General features: G+C 41.6%; 1 protein-coding gene across 15 annotated transcripts in view; it reads right to left on the minus strand.

Moving 5' to 3' along the window:
• UBE3A (ubiquitin protein ligase E3A) overlaps window positions 1–19,865 on the minus strand; it is a 53,703-nt gene extending 33,838 nt beyond the window's left edge. For 2 of the 15 annotated variants that reach the window (XM_082303790.1, XM_082303781.1), the window contains exons 1-3: window positions 19,296–19,624; window positions 11,222–11,289; window positions 3,034–3,152 (exon numbers count right to left, since the gene is read on the minus strand). In XM_082303790.1, the coding sequence (XP_082159916.1) occupies window positions 3,034–3,053 (20 nt within the window). In that variant the 5' untranslated portion in view covers window positions 3,054–3,152; window positions 11,222–11,289; window positions 19,296–19,624. Of the gene's footprint in view, window positions 1–2,325; window positions 2,407–3,033; window positions 3,153–3,760; window positions 3,908–4,181; window positions 4,439–11,221; window positions 11,290–15,221; window positions 15,312–18,778; window positions 18,801–19,295; window positions 19,625–19,748 lie in introns of those variants that run through there. The other 13 variants (XM_082303779.1, XM_082303787.1, XM_082303788.1 and 10 more) reach the window with 13 other exon arrangements.
• Window positions 19,866–21,189: the final 1,324 nt, after the last annotated feature.

Raw genomic sequence — 21,189 nt, forward strand, 5'->3', positions numbered from 1 at the left:
CAGCAGCTCAGAAGCAGGTCTCAACAGAATCTCAAAACAAATTTCATGTCTCTCTCTACTTGAATTTATGGACATAATCTCACAGGCAGCTTTCTGTTTCTTCCTTCTAGCCAACAAGTCAGCCAGTAATATCCAGAATTAGGTGTTATTGCCTGGCATTTTTGAACACACAAGCAGCACCTGTGTTCAGCTTGCCAACCCCCTTGACTTAATTTACAGAGTAATTTAAGGGGTATAGTTCCATATTAACTTAAGTAGGCTAAATTACAGCTATTTAGCTCCTCCTTAATCCCATCATCTTCCTTATGCCAGCACTGGTTCAAGAAGTTAATATTTAATTTTTTTTTAAACAGATTATTTTTTTCCTTCCTTCAGGACCTCCCCCTACCCGGTGAGTTTGTAGCCAGATGAGAGTTTGTAGCCGGATGAGCCAGGAGACAAGGCAGTACAAATGCAGCAGTTTTGACTTCAATCACCTTAAGCTGCCTTGAAATCATATCCTGAAGAACCTTACCCAACCTTCACTTGCATATAAATCTTGGTACAGTTGACCAGAACTGCCACGCTCGCTATATTGCATGAGGAGTGGAAATAGAGCACAGCCATTACAGTAAAACTCTGTAGCTTACATGAACAAAAATGTCTTTCATGACAGAGCTTTCTGAAAACAGAAGTAAGCTAAAATCTGCAAATAGAACTCACTTTGTAGGTTTCAACAGAGTTTACTTGGGGACTTCAGTTAGCATAGCTAAGCAGGCTTTGCCATGGGTTTACGGGGAAAATCTTTGTTTATAGGAATGGAATTTCTGAATTTCTCTATTTACTATATGATTATCTACACTACTCTAAACACTATTGGAAAGCTCCACCTGTAGCCTGAAACATTTCCTTTTTTTCTATGTTTCATTATGCTACCTTACTGGATAGTCCCTCCTATTAAAGCCTGGACTGTTCGCTGAATTCTCTACTAAAATCTTAGTTCCTTTACTGACACACCAGATCTTAGCAACTTTCTGGATTTTACCAAACTGTACTATGTTGTAAACAGGCCCAGTGCCTAGAAAGCATTTCTGGCAGACAACTTAAAATTCCTAGGCTAGCTGGATACTATGCAGTGACAGATGATGCAGAACACAGGAAGTTATTTGTTTATATTCCACTAAGTTATAAAATTCAACTGACACTAGGGACAGAATTCTGAACTTACTATCCAACTAACTTTATACTCATGCTTAAAATGCAAATACCCTTTAACTGGAAAATAACAAAAACTGGCCAGTGTCAAAATTTGGTCTCTATTTATTCCCTCCAAATGACATTTTCCTTACTCATTAAAGTTCAGGACCGATGAGATAGCTGCTGACAAAAATAATGCTCAACAGCAAAATAAATCAAAACTTCATTTCCCTTCGACTCCAGTGACCAAAACAAGTCACTAAATACTTTGACAGAAAAGAACCTTTTTTCTAATTATTCACCTAAGCATGTAGGTGCTAGAAGCCATACAACCTGAGGACCAGTGGAAAGAGAGCAGTGGCTAGCTCCTCTATCCATACTGAGGACTTCAGAAACTGATAGCAAAGAGCTTGGAAGTTTGAGGTAGTTGCTATCTTTTAGTCGTAAGAAATACAACACAATGAAGCTTTGGGTAAGAGCAGTGCTTTAAGCTGCTATGAAAATACAAGAGAACTAGTGGTGTTAAAACAAAAACATCAAGAGTATCAATCGCTTTGAGCCTTTAAAATACACAGAAGTATGAAAAAATACAGAAAAAGAGCAGACTGGCATCTAAACTTAACATGTAAAAAAAGTAGCCTGGTGATTTGCAGTACAGTCATGTAAACACAGCTATCAGTAAAGCCAAAAATCTTTCCCTATCCTTAACATTTGTGTGAGTTTTATCTGGGCTTTGAACAGACAGTGCAGTTCAGTACATGCTATTCTGCAAAAACAGTTTCTTCTATAAGACAAACGATATAAGAGAAGACAAAGTTTCAGGGAAGCTCACAAAAAATAAAACCTAGCCGAGTCAAAAAAGGTTTGGTCCTCTAAGGTAAGTGGTTCCACAGAAAACAGGGATCAAATTCCTTCAGCTTATTGTTTTCCATAATATGAGCAGACATACCACCACTATGATTTGCAGAACTATTAATGCGCTTATTAACCAGATTTTAAAAGGCTTCAAATGACAATGTAAGCCCTAAATAAAATGAGCTTTCAGTACTCATTAAAACAACGTGGAAGATCAATCTAATTACAGGAATTGTAGCTGTTTGTTGAGAAGCTATTTATTCTGCAATACCCAATTGTTTACAAACAAGATACCTTGTTATTCCTCTGAGCAGGCAACAGTACTGAAAAACAACTATATAGTATGGCAAGACATCCTTTCCTCATGCTTAAAATCTGAAACAAGAGATCTGTTCAGAGAAAATCTCAGCGCAAATGCTCTTATAAATTTCAGCTTTGAATTAGATCGTAGATACTGATCACAAGACACCAACTAATCTGAATACTGCAGTATGAGCTAGCAAATTCAAATGGTGGCTCACTTCCAATAACACAGGGAGCAACTTCTCCATTGTGCAAGCAACTCTTTTTACCTCCACTGTACCTCCCTAGGAGAGAAAAGGTATGCAAGCCTACAAATTTTATCATCATCAAGCCTCCTGGACAAATACTTCAAAAAAATTTAACAAATGGCTTAAGTACGCTAAACAATTTATACAGAATTTCAGTGTGACAGTAAAAACAACCAGAGACTTTTAAGTGATAATATTGCTCTTAAGAGGGATACCTCAGAGCACCACAGTGCTCATATTTTAAAAAGCAAACAGGGACAAGCTAAGTGAGGTTTGAAATCACTCTAAGCAAGAGGGTAAGTCAACTTTGCCAGCTGACTTATCTAAAACAAACAATATACCTTTAGAGTATTTAGAAAAATAACTTCAAGCCATACAAATTAAATACTTTTAAAATAAACATTACACTAAAAATGATCCTGAGAAACAACACGATACACTTTATGCTTACCTTTTACAAGCTGTGGCCATTCGGTGACATCAGGGTGATCACAATTTTGAGTCACTGATTAAAAACGAGTTGTCACACCAGTCCTGTATCACGCTGGGCTAAGCATAAGCTTAACAACTCTAAATAAGTAAAAATAATTTAGTTAAAAGTCCTTACAAATTATTTTCAGCCAGTCCACTAAAACCATAAAACAGAAGAAAAATATTGATGCTAAGCATTGTTTTATCTGTGAGATTAAGACCTACTGCACAAAAATTAGTTCATTTTTGAATGGCATTCTAAGACTTCTAGAGTAATTTACTACAGTATACTCAACTGGTGAACTTGAAAATTCATCAACTTATTTTTAGCCTCTCTAAAAAAACAAAACCAAAATCCATCTCTTGGACCAGTGAAAATCACCCGACGTCAAGACAACAAGCATTCAAAGATTTGCAAACGTGCATAAACATGAACCGTAATTTCTAACTACAATAAAATTCTGTTAGTTGTTTCCCTGCTACAACTCAATTAATACTGGTTCCTAATGAGGCTCTATGTTCCCAGGGGAGCAACATGTAACTTGCACTTTGCTGTGCACCTCTCCCCAAAACGAAGTTAGCTAAAGCTACTTAAAGGTTTCAGAGGAGCAACCTTTCATATCCGTGGCCAATCTTTTAGGTTCTTTGCTCCATTTACGCCACATGTACTCTCTCCTCTCCCTTAAATTTTCAAAAGTGTATTTTACCTGTCAATTGTTTCCTGTGATCTGGCTCCACCGGTATAAATTGAAGGGTTGGTCCTTTACTTTGTCACGCAGGTGGCAGCCAATGATCACTCAGCAATACTCGTGCCCAGAGCGCCCTGGGACCACCCCAGCTGATTACTTCCATGGCTGAAAAGGAACCAGTTAGTCTCTTACCTACTGCTATTATCTACTCTAAACTAAAGTTAACTGATAAAATATTTCCAAACATAACCCTCAACACTCAGTTCACCCCATTCTCTCTCCCACCCAAGCTCCTAGGTGCACTGGACAAAGACTGTAAAGAAAAAAGGCTTCTGATGGAGACTCGGATCACAAACAGCATTATTTACTTTCTGTTAATATAGTTTCGATTAAAATTGAAATGTTATTACTGTACTTAGTAAATAAAAAGTTATCTTACTTTCTTTAAACAGCCAGCAGCTATGAAGACAGACCTCTGTACAGTATCTGAGAAGTTTATTCCTGTGGCTCTAACCCAGATGAAACCCCACAGCTGTAGGTTGCCGTGCAGCAGAAGCCTCACACAGAAGCAAGGTGCAGAAAGGCTAGCGAGCTATTCAGGGCACCCCTGCCGCTCTCTGCAACACCTGCAGTCATAACGACCTGGTGCAAATACTAAGAGCACATCAGACAGCTTTAAAGGTTTCAGTAAAGAAAGCTTTTGTGCTTCAGTCCAACCTGTGACAAGAGTCTTTCAGTAAGGTCTTAGGTTTGATGGGCAATCAAGCATTCTCAATGTTAATTTGTATCTGTTGACTTGTCAGAGATATGAAATCCCTGATCAGTAAGCAAGGCCCATGATTTTCTAAAGTTTGTCAGAAAAGCTGCTGACTTTTGCCATTCTGCTACAATTTGCCATTCTGCTACAAACTCTGCAAGGGAACAAAATCTGTATTAGTTTCGGAATGACGCTTATTAGTTTTATTGGGTACATTCCTTGAGGTAGGAAAAGTGCCATTTAATTATTTTAACATCAGTACTATTATCTAAACGCAAGTGCAGTTGACATAAGTAAAAAAGAAGCAGGCTACCAAAAACCTGTGAAACAAAACAGAGGTTCTCTAGTATCTATGTTTTACATGTGTAAATTGTCAAAGTTTAACTGAGACAATGCCAGGAACATAGTACAGGAATAAAAGTCAGTTGGAAAGGTTCTTCATCTGTCAAGATTAAATGACAAACAGGGTGAAGATTTTCAAATTAATGTTTGCTGACCATCAGCTGTACAGAAAAGCAAACAGCAAAAACCAAGATGCTGATGCAAAACCAAGAAGCCTTAAAACAAAAACACTGCTTATGGCATTCTGATTGTTTAAGACCTGACAATGTGCACTTTCAGGCAAGCCTTAGCTTTAATAAAACAGATGCCTATTCTAAGGCAGTGCTTTCTTCTAAAGTTAAATCTAAATTCTTGCTGCTTTCTGAAGTGAAATGGCTCTGTAAAAATGCATTTAGAAATTAAAACCCCTTCTAGCTCTTTGCCCAAGTAACTTTTAGTACACTGGTCAAAGAGGACAGTGGTGTAATCTCTAATGCCTCGTTGGTTGGGACACCCACATTCTGTCCGACTGCTGGAAGTACCAGCTCACGTTCTGGAGTGCACTGAATCAATCGCTCCCTACCTAGACTTGTGTCCCATATCACGCAGACCATGGGCAAAAGCTAATTACACTAGTCTTCCATTCAAACAGAAGCATGTGACAACAACAGGCTGACTGTAGCCTTAGTAAAACAGGGTTTTCCTGAGGCTGTTTCATACGGGAGAAGTCATGAACATGATTGTCAACAGTGAAGGAACACATGAAGTGTTGGTGCTGAATTAAAAAAAAATATCAGGTTTTGGAATGTTAAAGAATACACACTGAGATGGCAGCTCCACAGTCATGGCGAAGACAAGTTTGTGCCCAGGCCTGACACAGATCCAACTCTGTTAGTCAGATTTACCACACCACTGAACATAGTATCTACAGCAGCTCCATGAAGAGAGGCAGTATCCAAACTGGCATGAATCTCACTGAGCTGAAGTTAACCCATCTAAGTTTTGCAGTGAAATTTGTATCTACAAATTAAATTTATCGTGGATCAGAGCTTTGAATCAGGTAGTTGCAGCATTTCTAATCTGGTACAGGATACCTTAAGGCTAGATTTACTGTACTGGGGTCTAAAAATTTCATGATACTTTTGAACAATCCAGATGCAAGAAATCTTAATAAATCATCTTCCCTTCTATCTCCTTCTCATCCTACCTTCCCCACCTATCCTCGCTGCCACTCCTGTGGGACAGAATATGATTGGCAAGGATTTCCTAGCACAGATGAAAGAATTCATTTTTCTAAAACCTTACTCATTCATGCATCAGCAGAGTACTGTCTGCTGGCAAAGAGTCCAGCATGTTGAAACATGGAGTGGGTGGTGAAGGAGACTGCCATCATAGATCCCTTATTCTGAACCTAGTTTGAGCAAAGGACATTTTGACTGCTGTATCCAAACAAGGCAGGAAAAAAACCCCAACGGTAAGAGAGTCAAAGGACACTACTTGTGTAGTGAAACCACACTGATGAGTAGACTAACATTTTGGAAAAGGGGATTATGAAGAATAGCAAACTGACCTAAAGCAGCTGCTTTTCTGTCATAGGAATTCCTTTACAAAATATCTCTGGATATAACTTTCTCTCTAGAAGGTAAGACCCTACAACCGCAGCCCCAGAACAAATATTTATTCTTAGAGCAGAGTTAGTCAAACAGATTTCTTGGGTCTTCACTGTCATGATTAGCAGGGCTTACAGTTTAGGCTTTCACAGACACACAGAGCAGCTGAAGGTATCAAACGCAGTTTGTGCCTCTGAATAAGTCTGAGAAATCTGAGATGGCTGCTAGAGGGTCTTTGGGACTGGGCAGGCTTCAGTACAGACACATCGACATCTGCCTAGTGACTATTTACAAGAGGTAGATTCAACCAGGACTGCAGCAACCCCTGTTATAATCAGCGAGACAATACACAGATTCATGCCTTCAACCCATATATCTGAAGAACCCTGTATGGCATAGAGTAGCATTCATGAAGAGGGAACAGGATAAATAATGTTTATGCAGTAGTTTGAGACTACATTCATTTCTCCAAGGTGAAAAAAGTGTGGATTTTCTGAAAAGAATGTTCCTACCAACTGAAAAAGAGGGAGGAAATAAATAATAAATCAGTGAAAGAATAAGAAGTTAGAAACCAAGTTCAGGTGCATAAAAAGGGGCTAAAACCCAACTTTGTTGCATAGCCTGATGAGATCTCTTTGCATATTTCATTTAGTCTTGAAAGTCTGGAATCACAAACATGAGCCAAGAAGAGGCCCCCAGTTTCGAAACCCAGAACCTAAAGCCACAGCATGGAGAACATAAGTACCTATCTGTCACCAATCAAATATAAAGCCAAAAAACTTCCAGCTACATATCATTTAATTGAAAGTTGTCACTTACACGCACTTCCTATACCTATTACTTTCCCTATGTTATTCGATGTATAGGTGTTCAGCATAGCTATCTGACCCCTGACACCCAGTATCTGAGGTCTAGGAAGATACTTGAGTGAAGGAACACTTTTCTTATTTAAACTATGACTTCTTATTGACCTTACTGACTGATGGGTGCCCTGCGAGGTGGCATTTTTAAGAATTTACGTTTCCTTTACAAAAGAATTTAAGTTTCCACCCAAGTAATCTTTGATCCAAACTTTTTTGATCCTTTTTGACAGATGACCTACTGAAAATGGGGTGATTCACCTGTATAAAAGAAGTACCATGACCCTCCTTACCTTCCAGTGCCGGAATCTGAGTTGCTTAATTAAAAATAACCATCTCTCAAGATACAACTAAAGACAGCTTTTATATGTTTTCTGAAGAATCCCTCTGAATCTCCCAAGAATGAATGCTCTTCTCAAATTTGATACATTTCCAGAATAACTTTGAGTACTGTCATGAAACGGACAGTTGTCATCTATACAGTAAAACGTGCCCTCAGAACTACTCTAGCTAGCTTACTACTTCAAAAAAGGAACTGCCAACTAATAGGCAAAATGGCCTTTTATAACTTGAGACTGATGAACCAAGCGGCCTGGAGGAAATTGTAGAACATTCACCAAATCCCTAAGTTCAATCTTAACTGTCACTTGCAGGAAAAAAAAAAAAATGTAATAGGCATGCTTGAGATTTTTCATCTCCTAATAAGGCTGGAAACATCAATTGCTTTTGTTGCCTGCATGCTGCTTCCAACACAGAAAACATGAAAAGGCATCAGATTCCAGAAGTTTTCTTCATGCAGCTAATAACAGGTCAAATTATCAATGATCCCAAAGTAAAATAAAACAGCCACTAATAAAACCTGATTACATAAATCCTAATGGAGCTGCAAAAAGCAGTAATAAGGCATCTATACAATTTTTTTTTTCCACTTCCCGGTAAACCAAACCATTCAACTAATAACAACAAATACAAAATCACATAGTTCGAAGACCAAAAGAATTGGGGTTTATCCTGGAAAATGCCAACCTAAAGTGACTAAGGCAGTCGCAACTGATGAGCACACACATGCTCCCAGCAGTACAGCCAGAACGCCAGATATGACTCATGAAGGGTTCCTGGAAAGGTATCTGTTCATCTGCACAAAATACTTCAGACATGTTTAAAACTTGAGCCCAGTCCTCCAATTACTCAGTATTCTTCAAAAGTATTCCAGAAGTAGCAGAAAAGAGCCACAAAGACAGCATGAAGATAGGAGAAAGTGTCTTGTGATTAGATAATGGAAAGAGTTTGAAGTTAATCAAGCTAATCAATAAGGACACCGGAAGAAAATAAGTCTTCTCACAGCACAGAAAGAATATATAAAAAAAGATCCTCCAGTTAAAAGAAAGCATATAAAACCCCCACATGACTAGAAACTGAAGGCTGACAAATTAAAATTAGAGTAGGAACACAAACATGCAGGATAGCAAGGACAATTAACACTTGAATAAATTATTTGGGGTGGGGTTCTGAATTTGCTACTATCTTCAAATTAAAGCTGGTGCCACTCTGGAATTTACACTTCAGTAAAAACACAAGTTACTGAATTTAATAAAGGTAGAATTTGGTGCATCTCAATATACAGAGATCAACTGTAGATTTACATAAAAGCTTCATCCTATAATATCTGAATACTTACTTTGCCTTGATGTCAATATTCCACAAATCACATAGTGACAGAAAAAGGTCTAGTGTTTGCTCCCATTCCCTCCTCCCACCCCAAAGCTAAAGGCCTGTGCGTCATTCTCATTTTCCACAACTGCCCCTGTAACTCTGGACACTAGATTTTCCCTTCAACATTTGTTTTTGGTTCGATATTTCAGTAAGATCACAGATGGAGTTCATTCCCTTTTGTAAAAGAGGGAAAGACCTGAAAATATCTTTAGCTTCTGCATTTTTCACTTAGACCATAGCTGATTTTTCTTCCACTACACACTCTCCTTATGTTTTGCAGCAGAACCATTTCTCAGTTATGCCTGCTACATCAGGCTCCCTCCAAAATGATATACAGTTATGAATGGAAAGCCCTTCCTACATCAGGAGGTGAAATCCAATCATCTATTTAAATTTCTTTTAGTAGCTCTCCTTTTACCGGCTAGGTATCACGTTAAGTTATTTTCCAAACAGGTAAGTTTTACAGCTTCACTTCAGCGTTAACATTTAAACTTTTATTCCATCTGTCCTTTTGCTTATACTTTGTTATTTTGCTTTCTTTTGCCACCCATCTTCCACACAGCTTTCCATGTAAAGTACCTTTCTGTTCACCAAGTTCTCCAGTGTCACCAGCATGTTTGTTGATACATAGTTCATATTAAGACCAAGCAATCATGCAATTCTGTAGCATAATATTCAGCTTTTCTGATGTTCCTTTAGTATGCATTACTCGAGTTGTGGGGGATTCGAGGGGAATTCTTCATCAATTTACAAAACGCATACCATTACAAAGACTCTGTGCATACATACAGTGGCAAGCAGTTAAACCTTCAGAAAAAAAAGCAGCCAGTAAAAATAATGGCAATAAAGAAATAACAGCTTAGGTTTGAAGAAGAGTCATCATACACACAACTGGTATTGAAACTGGAGAGCAAGAAGCAGGTGGGTGGTCCCAGTGGTGCTGTGGGTGCAAAAATGAATATACACTAACTGCCAGATGCCTGCTAGAGTAAAGGACCAATCTATACAATTCTCTCAGGAACATCTGGATTGTGATAATGTAACGTTATGGCTTTTTAAGAGATTTACAGTTTTTAATTAGCTCACACTCTATTTAAAGTTTCAGCTTAGAATTAATCATTTTAGCTCTGTCTATAGCTTCCTACAAAACAGAACTTAAGGAAAAAAAAAAGACACCCAACAACCCTTCTGCAAGGTTGAGATTTTAAAACTTTAAATATGTTCTTATGTTAAGTATCTTCAAAAGAAAGATCTTGACATAAACACACAGGGTATAAAACTTCTATCAGCAGTTACTGAGTTCTTCCCCACATTTTAAGTGGTTAGAAAAGAAAGTACACACATAGCTTAGAAGTAGTTGTTGAAGTCACTACATACAATTCTATATATGCATTAACAGACCTATTTAATATGGTAGAAAAATGAACTTAAACAATAATTGCTTTTCTGAATGCAGCAATGCAAAAAGATTCAACAATTCTCTATGTACCAAGTTGCAGAACTAAAGAACTTAAGACACACTAGAGAGTGGTGCAATTATTCCATACTACCAGGTATCTCCACTGGACTACACCAGAATAAAGCTAGAAAAATGGAAATTAAAATAACTATAAGTTAACTTTTCAACCTTGCTGTAACACATGTACATATTTTTAAGCTGGCTGGACATTTAAGAGCCTAGACAAAAAGAGATACTATGTGCCATAGGCTCATGTTCTCACTGCTACTGAAGGTTACATTTCTGTATTTCCCAACATTCCAATTTGCAAATTTCACTTACACTGACATCTGCTTAAGTTTTCTAGTAGTTCTGAACTTACTTTGCAAGTCATACCTAAAAACTGTACAAGCCTTACTACAAATACGCTCAGCAGCAAGAAAAAAACCCAAAACTTTCAGAAACAGTACTGATTCTTATCCAATCCATGGAGAAATAGATGGATGGTAGCAGCATGAAGCTGAGCTTGTAAAACAAATTAAAAGGCAATGCATCAATGTTGTATCATCAGTATTTATTTTCTCCAAGAAAAACTAAGTAACTCAGTTTTCTAGAGAACTATGCTGAAGTAATAGACATCACAGTCAAACGGGAAAAATGAATGCGTGTGTTTCTTCCTAAATTTATTTTCAACTTTTTTTTTAAATCAGGGAACAAAAATATAAATATTTGTTATTATGACTATTAGCATACACACAATATATGTGAAAACAAACATACCATATCTTTCCAGAGCTGCAGAAACTTGTTCTTTCAAATTCTAAAGTGGACTTCTACAGTTCTTGTACCTATAATGCAAAACATTACATTTCAGTTTTTGCACTATGCTCCATACCAATCTGAAACTCAATACAACTTCCGAACAATACATTCAAGAATGGCCATTCAGTTAGTCACAAGTTTGCAACTAAAGGAAACATATAATTAGAATCACAGAATACAATCTCTCAAGTTGGAAGGGACCCATAAAGATCACCGAGTCCAACTCACTGCTCCTCACAGAACTACCTAAAACTAAATATAGGACTTCCCAAGCTAAATCATACTTCCCATAAAAGCCACAATAGAAAATACTTCATATGTTAGGGAAACTACAAATACAGAAAATCCACACACACAATGTTCCCTATTCTTTCCTCTCTAGTGATGCAATATAGTTTTACAATTCCATTCATCCAGTTCATTACAAATATCCATTTCCTTCTTCTGGAAGATTCTGGCAAGGTTTCTCCTTCCCCGCCCCCCCCCCCCTTTTTTTTTTTTTTAAGAATTCGTATTTATAACAAGAAAAAAAAAAGACACTCAAAAGAAGTGACAGATAGAACCACATCTTTGTCCTGGCTGCACAAAACTGCTGGAGTTTGATAAGCTTTTCTATAAATTGTTCATTTTCAGGGAAGCCATAATTAACAAGGGATGCATGACTAAAACATACTCCAAAAATTGTCAACAAACACCTAAAAGCACAACCAATTTCAGGGGAAAAAGTGACAGAAACAGGCATATAACTAAAGAAATCTAGTAATTACTTTCCAAAAAGTTACTCATTTGGCACAGAGTATCACATTTTCAGTACTGTGAAGATTTAATTCTTAATTTCTTGGTTCTAAAACTCTTATTAAGAGCAAACAAATCCAATGCAGCTGATTTAGGCTGATCTCCAACACAGATCTGAGTTCCCATGAAGGAAACCCTGATCTGGTTACCTTAAGAATACATTCAGGTTTGTCTTAAAAGATGTCAAACCAGAGAGAACCCATCCAGTACCAAAGGCGCAATTCTTTATCAGGGATGTGAAATAGGGTGATCCTGGACTGACACAGTCATGCCAGTAAAGCTCTACAACACTAACAGTTTGTACACAATTTTTTGTATTTAAAGAAAAAAGTTAAATAGGGCACCCTACCTGTTTCATGAAACAAGATTGCTATTTCAACAAACAATTATGATAATTATGTGGATTTACATACAATTAGGATTAATGAGCTAATGTTATGCAACTGTGTCAATAAAACTTTACTACCATTCAGAAGAAAAAAAATGAATAAATTTATCTGAACAATATGAGATGGTAACTGATGATTTTCCTGTTTGGAAGTAGCACTTCCACTCCATACCAACAGCAGAAATCCAGAATATCTATCATATATTCTATTAAAGAACAATTCTTCATTCACTGCGACGCTATTAGGCAAACTCAGTTAAAAGTATTCTGACAAATGCGACCAATGTTTTCACACCTTATCACAGGACTTCCAGCTTAAACTCCAACGTATGTATTTGTTCATGTACACACACAGAGCAATGCCATCTATATAAAATTAACTCACTCTCCTCTAAGGCACAAAAGCACCAACCTTTGGTTTGCACAGAGTACGAGCAGAGCACAAAGTACAGCATGAAGAAGTACCACAAACACATCTATCGGGGATCTTATGATCATTGCCCAGCAATAGGAGAAAAGGAAACAAAGGTTCCCAACATAACTGAGGCTATGTAGTTTAGGTCAGTACAATTTACAGAAGGAACAAGACCACAGTGGAGGAGATGGAGACAGGAGATTTGGTTAAAAACAAAAAAACAAACCAGACTTCAAGGCACACTGAATGATATTAACAAAGATGGTAAGCTACTGAATTAACCAAACTGTAGCATACAAAACTGCAAAATATTTAAGAAATGAATTATAAATTATGAAAAATACTTCGCAACTCATGTCTGGCTTGATGAAAGGCATCATGAAGTCGCCTCTATCAGGTGCTTAAACAACATTTTCCACTTTTTATTTTTGCAATAACTGTCACAAGACAGGAGTAGAAGAGGAAGCTCTGAGCGCACTACCCTAAAGAAAATGGCAGGTATTTTACCTCATATTATAGACTGTCTCACACAAATATATAAGTTCAAATAAGAATCATTTTCTTCCACGACTGACATTCTTAATATAACAATGCGAGCTAAATAAAAAACAAGTATTCACAAACACCCTTCTTTCAATAAGATATTCAGGTCATAGGAACCATGCAAATGGAGTATTTATCACCACTTTACAATATAAAGGGCTCAACCTTTGCAACCAAGAAATACCAGTATTTCACAGAAGTGATGGCAGCTCTTAAGAGAGTGTGCATGTCCTTGAGCTCCCATGGGACTTGCAGGTTGTGTGGACTGTAAGTATGTCTTTCTATGGTCCACAACAGCCAAGTTTTGCTACAACAGCTGAAATACATCTAGGTGCTGCTACTGCAATCAATGTACGCTAGTATACCTCGGACTTTCTAAAAATAAAATAGGGTATATACACACACTAAACCACAATATTAATCACCAAGGCTTTGGACATGAGATTTCGCTATGAAATAAAAAGTAATCATTATCTGAATATGGCTATACAAATAAGAAAAATGAAAACATCATATTGGAAATAGAAATTCTGAAGTAGCGATAGACCTTTTCTGTATTATCTAGCTTTGTAAAAGTTTTCAATATCTTTTAAGACAATGAAACATACCATACTGCAAAATGAAAATATTTTAAGCATTAATCAGCTCAAACACAGGACTAACCATAACGCAAAACAAAAACTCATCTACAACTATGGTAGCATTTCCTCAAGTATTTTGACCTGCAGCCCATTTTAGAAGTTCAGCTCCTTTAAGAGCCGCTCCACCACCCCCTAACACCCCAAGCCTGCTGAACTGCAGCTGCTCCAACCTGGGTCCCACAGAGCATACCAGAGCAGGAGTACACAAGTAGTGCCAGAGCCTGGCTGCCTGGACAAGTCTGGCATCTCTCAGCACTGCGCAAGCTTGGCAACATGTTAGAGAGAGCTCTTGTGCCTCCCCTGCATGCAGCTTCTAAAGGTATGGGAGAGGGGGTCTGTATTTGTCATTCTAATCTCATTTCACCAATTTCTTTGGTGCAATGATTATCAAGGAAGTATCAACAAGTCCAAAGAGGGGTCCACCAAAGGGAGTAAGAGCATGGTCTCCTCTATGAAGGAGAGATGAAGAACTAGCTTCACCCCTAGAACTCTAGCGCGGTCAAGACAGCAGAAGTCCTGCCACAGTCCTCACAGCACACCAGCATGAAAAGCAAACCATGCAGACTAATGGCTGCCAGACAATTACGCAACAACCACCAAACCCAAATATGGCTTCCATGATTTTCTGCTTGTGATCCCACCGGTTGATGCAAGGCCCAACAACACCAATATTCCATTGGGTTTCAAACTGAGATACTGTATCTTACAGTTTTTGAGACACTCAAATTTTTTGCTAGTTACTTAGGCCACAGCTTTGAAATTGTCATACGAGGACTGAACAGGAAAAAAGTAGCACCCTCCATATCAAGCAGCCAACTGGTACATCAATTCAAGTTTGTGCTAAAACATCACCACTGTAATTCACCTCTGGTACAGTCCCACTGTTGACATACTACACAAGATAAGCATGATTCTCAAAGGTAAAGTATGTGAACAAAGAGCATGTTTTTAAAGCTATTTGGATCGTTGCAAACATTAAGGCTTTTTGATGAAAAGTCTGAACAGCTACATAATGTGAGTATCCTTTTCAAGCCACCAGATCACAAAAAGAAAAAAAAAAAAAAAAAAAAGAGTTCAAACCTCTGCTTCGCTAACTAGAAGTTTCTCTTAAAACACATATACCTGTGTTCTAAGGAAATGCACGTTGCTTCAAAAGAAGCATGTCACCCCTCTTACCTAAGACAGTGAAGTGAGGGTCCAGAGGGAAGCCACCCATTTAGTTCCACTCAGCTGAACAACTGCAGCTTCTCCTAATTCTTCACCACCCTGTAAAACATGGGTAAAGAACCATGCAGGATGGTAACGGAAAGAGTGTCGGTAAAGACTGACTTCCACCCCCTTCCTCCATTCAGCAGTTTGCATAATACAGGGAAGCAGGCTCAACCTATTAAAAGTAAGAAGTAGTTAATGCTTCCTTTAAGAGATTCATTCATAAGAGTATTTGTGAGACAGAACACCGTGGTAATATTTAATTTATAATGTAATTTTGCAACCAGTAAGTTATTTTGTCGTCAGTAAGTTCTGTCACTCCTAGCCACAAGAAGGTGGAACTATTCAAAAATAGCAATTTAAAGTGCTATTTGTTCACGTGTTACATTGCCAAGCATGTATCCTGGATCTCAACATGATTTGATTTTATCTTTTTGATATTTCTCCTATGCGGTTATTTTCCTGAAGAAATGTCTCGCCGGCTGGTATAGCTACTGAAGCATTGCTTTGTTACAAAATATCACCTTTACACTGTATTTGCTGACTTTCTGCTAACCAACGAGATACATTACACACATTACTATTCACATGAACTAGCCTTTTTCCAAACTTTCATTCATGGGCCATACAGCCTTAAGAGGCTGTGAGGCACTGCCTGTAAATACTGGAAGTTAATGCAGTAAATGTCAAAGTCAATGTGTTTAAGGTGACAAAAGTAACTTCCAACATGTGATTTGCTCATTGCTGTTGTCTCTGGGAACCAACTATTTAGCAAAGCTTACAACACTCTCCTGGGAGCAGGGGGAGGAGGAGGAGATTATTTTTTAAAAAAGTAAATATCATATTCTAAACTATTTTTTACAGACCCCGAGAGCAAATGTATTACCCTTCTCCTTCCATGTACAAATCACAACTTGATTAATGACAGAAAACCTTTCAACACTGCTTCTCTATAAAACTCATAGCTACCTTAAAGATACTGGATAGTTCAGAAAAAGTGTAAAACATACCTCCTTTGTTTAAAAATCAATATCAATTCATTAACTAAAGTGAAGTGAAGACCTGGCCCATAGTACCAGAAATGAAGACTGACACTGGAAATGAGATATATGCCTACATACTTTAGGAATTCTCACCTCTTGTCCCTCAATTGCATGTTCTATTTTTAAGAATTAGTGGCTTTTACCTTCCAGTGTATGAATACACTGGTGTGGGGAGGGAGAAAGACATTTCCTGCTTTTAAAAAAAGATCAATTCTCTCTGGACATTCACTAAGTAAACTGAAACCAAAAGTAGCAGAGGCAAAAAAAAAAAAAAAAAAAAAAAAAGAAAATCTTTCTTGCATAGCAAAAACTAAGATGATGCATATTTACAAAAATGTAAACACTAAATTTGTGCCATGATAAGTGTCATATCATGTACTACACTAATTATTGTTTATAAAAAATGTTATATGCTTAAACATGTTCACAATTAAACATGTTTATGACTATTAAAACTTGACTCAAAGATATTCCCCCCCCTCCCCCAATTATGTATTTGGTTAAGTAGAACACCTATGAATTCACAGAGAACTAATGAAAAACATGTCAACAAAGCACATATTCATGATGAAATAAGCATGATTTTTACACTGGGGTACATGTCATTTCATATTTCTAAAGCAGGTTTTCTCCTACAAAAAACAAAGTCAAATGAAAATAAAGAGAACCTGTTTTATTTTCTCAAACTGACTAGAACAGAGACAAAGTCAAGGTGCTCTAACAGGGATTCTAACAAGCTGAGAACATCCCTAGATGTATTTAACAAATACACACAGTTTTAACTTCCATTCACAAAAGAATCATTTGCATATGTCTTTAAGCAGCAGCAGTAATTAACAAAAAAAGACTAAAAGTTTTGTTTGCTATTAAAAAAAAGGATCAAACCTACACAGTGTCAGAGTTCTGAAGAGGACCTGGACTGAGAAATCTAGGCTTTGAAACTCACTGCTGTGAAAAAGTTAAAGACTTCTGCTTTTTCAAGCCTGCCTTTCCTTCCGTAACTTTTTTTTTTTTTTAAATACAGTCACACAATCATACCCCTAAAACCCCCAAACAAATCAAACCATTTATTTTGCCATCTAGCTTGGTGCTTTTATTTCTAAATTCTTGGGAGATACTCAGGATACTCCAGTGAGGAAAAATAGCAAACAACTCTGGTAAACAGAAAAATAACTTGCTAATTCCAGTATGAAAGATGCTACATTAAATAGCAAACATTTAGAGTGGAATGGAAGGTATTAATAAAAAAAGAGATGAAGCATCTGTAATATTGCACAGAAATAATTTCAGTTAAAGGTATTTTTCAGCCCTGTAAACCTAAGTAGTGGTCTAGCTTTTCTTCCAAGGTTTGTCTGTACTGAATTGACAGAACATTACTGTTACGAAGACAAGTCATAAGCACTGCAAACTACATCTGTTTTAAAAGACAAATTACGTGAAGAAAACTATCGAATATCCATAGCAATTTGGTAATGCACATATTTTCAATTCAACACACTCAATAAACTCTGAGTTTCACAGCATTTTCAAATTAAAAAAAAAAGTACCTTTAACTGTTTCCAAGATGAAAGGGCACAGAGTATTTAGTACCACCACCCAAAGCAAGCAGTTTGTGAAAACTGTAAAGTGCATTTTCCAGAAGTTTTCATACTTATCAAGAGGTACCTCTCACCATCTCCATTATTCTCCCACCCAGTCATAGATGTCTAACAATGCAGTTAAACTTAGAGTGTAGCTTCTCCCTTAGCACGGAATCTTTCTCCAGCTGGATGCTATTTGCATGAATTAGGAACTTAATCTTATCTTTTAGACCTCCCCCTTTGAAACCAGTCAAAAAAAAAAAAAACAAAACCAAACCTGACAATACAATCACATAGGTGTTACTTCCTTAGGAAATCAAAGCTAAAATCAGATACAATTTCCCACTGAGGAACTTTTTGGTAGACATGCAAGAGGCGTGGTAAAACTAATCCGAGCAGCTGATTCTCACAGAGCCTCAGGTTTGCACAGACTCCTACTGAGGTAGGGAAGTTTCCATACAGACACAGAGGGACCATCCTTGAAGTGATGTGCAAACACAGGCTTTGCCTCAGAATTAGAACATTGCTTACACAGAAGGAAACATAAACAAGTGTTTCCATCAACTGGAGAAAAAAAAAAGCATAACTACAAGTCTATAGATTACAGGTTCTTGCCGCTTAAAGGAGAGTTGTGGAACATGTTTTGTTTCCTAAGCAGTAGCAACTTCTGAATGACCATGTCACACCATCTTAGACATCTGACTTGCAAACTGACTGTGAACCAAAACAACCCACAGAGTTCCTTTAGAGGAAATACTGCAGGTACACTGAAACACCAAAGCCCAGCATGTCCCGCGGTCAGGAGTGACAGACCACATTTAATAGCAAAGCAGCCCGTTCACAGGTTAGCAGGTCCCACTCTTCACGCTGGATAGGAGGCAACACGAGCAAGTGCACGTACCTACTTTGGTAAGCAGGCCCTGCAGACTAGTTACGCACCCCCGCAGCACTCCACACGCCCCTGCCTCCCCAGCTGCCACGGCCGGCCCCGCCGAAGGCACCCAGGCTCTCCATGCCCGCAGCAGCCCCGCGGCGCGGGCACCGCCGCTCGGCCGGGCCGGGAAACCGAGGCAGGGGCAGGCTGGGTTCACCCAAGGTCGCCCAGCAAGCCCGGTCTCCCCGGGGGCGGGCTGAAGCCCGGAGCCACCCGCCCGCCCGGCCTTCCCGCTCCCGGGGAGGGACGGGGCGGCCCCGCACCCATGTGCCTCACGGGGAGGAGGGAGAGGACCACGGCGGCCACGCACCCCCGCCGCCGGCGCCTCCCGCCCTCCTTCCCACCCGAGGCGGGGGATCTCCCCGGCGGAGGGAAGCGGGCAGGGCCGCCTCCCGGCCCCCTCCCCTTCAGGGCCGGCCTGAGACGGGCGCCATCCCCCCTCCCGGCCCTCCCCGGGGCCGGGCGCTGCGCAGCGCCTACCGACCTGGGCGCCGCGGCCTGCTGCTCCCGGTCACTCCCGCCGCCGCCGCCCGGGCTCATGCGGGGGCCGCGCCGCGCTCGGGGCCGGGCCGCAGGCGAGGAGGAGGCGCCGCTGCCGCTGCTGCTGCCGGTGGAGCCGTCGGGGCCCCGGGGCGGAGGAGACGGGGCCGCGGCCTGGCGGGGCGGGGAGAGGCGAGCGGCCTGGCGAGGCCGGCGGCGCGGCGCGCAGGGGCGGGAGGGCGGGCCGGGCCCGCGGGTGCGCCTCCTCTCGCGGACTCACTCGCTCTCAGCCCGAGCCCCGCGCCACCATCTTGGGAGCGAGGCGGATGTCGGCGCGGCGCAGGCGCGGAGGACGCGCGGCGGGCGGGGGTGGGGGGCAGGAAGGAGGACCCGCTGTGTCCCGGCGTGCAACGCGGGCGGGGGCGGGCGGACGAGGCGGCTGCGTCGCGCTACCCACCGCGCGAAACCATAGAGATCCCGGGCCGGTTCCTTCCTGCCTTTTCCACTCGCGGCGCCCGGCGGCAGGAAGCGGAGGCGGCGCCTGCGTGCCTGCCTGCGTGAGGCGGGGGCCGCCATGTTGGAAGAGGGCTGACGGGCGGGGGCGGGGGCTCCCTCCCTACGGAGCGCCGCTCAACTCGGCGCGCGGGGTGGGGACGCGCCGGGCGGGGCGGAGCTGGGAGCAGCGCGTGCGCCTGCGCAGGCGGCGGGGGCGAGCCGCGGGCGGGGTGGCGGGGGGAGGCGCGCGGCCCTTGGCGGGGCGCGAGGGGCTGCCGCGGGCACGCGCGCCTATGTAAGCGTATACACGCACGCACGTACACACGGACGGAGGCAGACAGATACGTTTGTGCGTCGATGGGCACACACGTGTGCACATACACATGTGTACAGGCGTTCCTAAGAGGGGACGTACGCGCCCGCGTGCAGGCACCTATGCTCGTGTGTGCGCGCGCACGGGCACACGTTACAGACACGCACATACACGTGCATGCACATGGATGCACGCGCACGCATACGTACGTACGCACGCAGGCCCCTGCTCGCACACGCGCCCGGCCGCGGGCAGGCGAGCGCGCCGCCATCGAGGCACGGGCAGGGCCGCAGCCCAGCGGCCGTGGCACGGCGAGGAGAGCGGCCGTCGCCACCTCTGAGCCCCCCGCCGAGGTCCCCACCGAACCCCGCCATGGCCCAACCCCGCCACAGTGCCGGGCCCGTCCGGCGGGCCCCGTGGCAGCCCGCCCGGCGCTTATCAAGTTTAATCCGGGCAGGGTGCCCGGGCCGGCCAGCGGGAGGGAGCGCAGGGAGGGGAGCCGCGCCGGTGCCATGTGCTGCTGCTGCTGGCTGAGGGGCCAGGCAGGGCCCGACCTGGCTGCCCCAGCCGTGCCGGGCCCTGCCGCGGCGGCAGGCGAGGACGGGGAGAGCGAGGGCTGGACGGCCGGCTCGCGGGGAGGGCCTCGCCGTCGCAGCCAGCTGCGGCGGGCAGGTGGGCAGGGGGCCACCGCGGTGCAAATGTAGAGCCCGGTGTTATTAAAACCATTGATGTTTTCGCTCCTGAATCACTGATTTTTACTTGTAGCATATGCATCTAAATAAATACTAAAAAAACCCCAACCCTGGGGGGCACGGAGGGCAGAACTGGCTGGCGGGGCTGAGAGGGTCAGGGAGCAGCGAGGCCTGGGTCTGCAGCCCTAAGGGCGGGCAAGAAACCCTCTGGTCCTGCACAGCCCTGCCTGCTGCCTGCCTCACTCGTCTGCCCCTACAAATTTTTCCATTGCCTCTCAGGTCATTTCTTTCCCTCCCCTACCTACACCCCGGCCCATGCGTTGCAAGTATGCTTTTTGAGGGATTTTAAAAACACGAGTAAAATTTGCATTTTGGCAGGTCAATGTTGAAAGCAGGTT

The sequence above is a fragment of the Platalea leucorodia genome (genome assembly GCF_965183815.1).
Source record: "Platalea leucorodia genome assembly, chromosome: 2".
Classification (NCBI taxonomy): Eukaryota; Metazoa; Chordata; class Aves; order Pelecaniformes; family Threskiornithidae; genus Platalea; species Platalea leucorodia.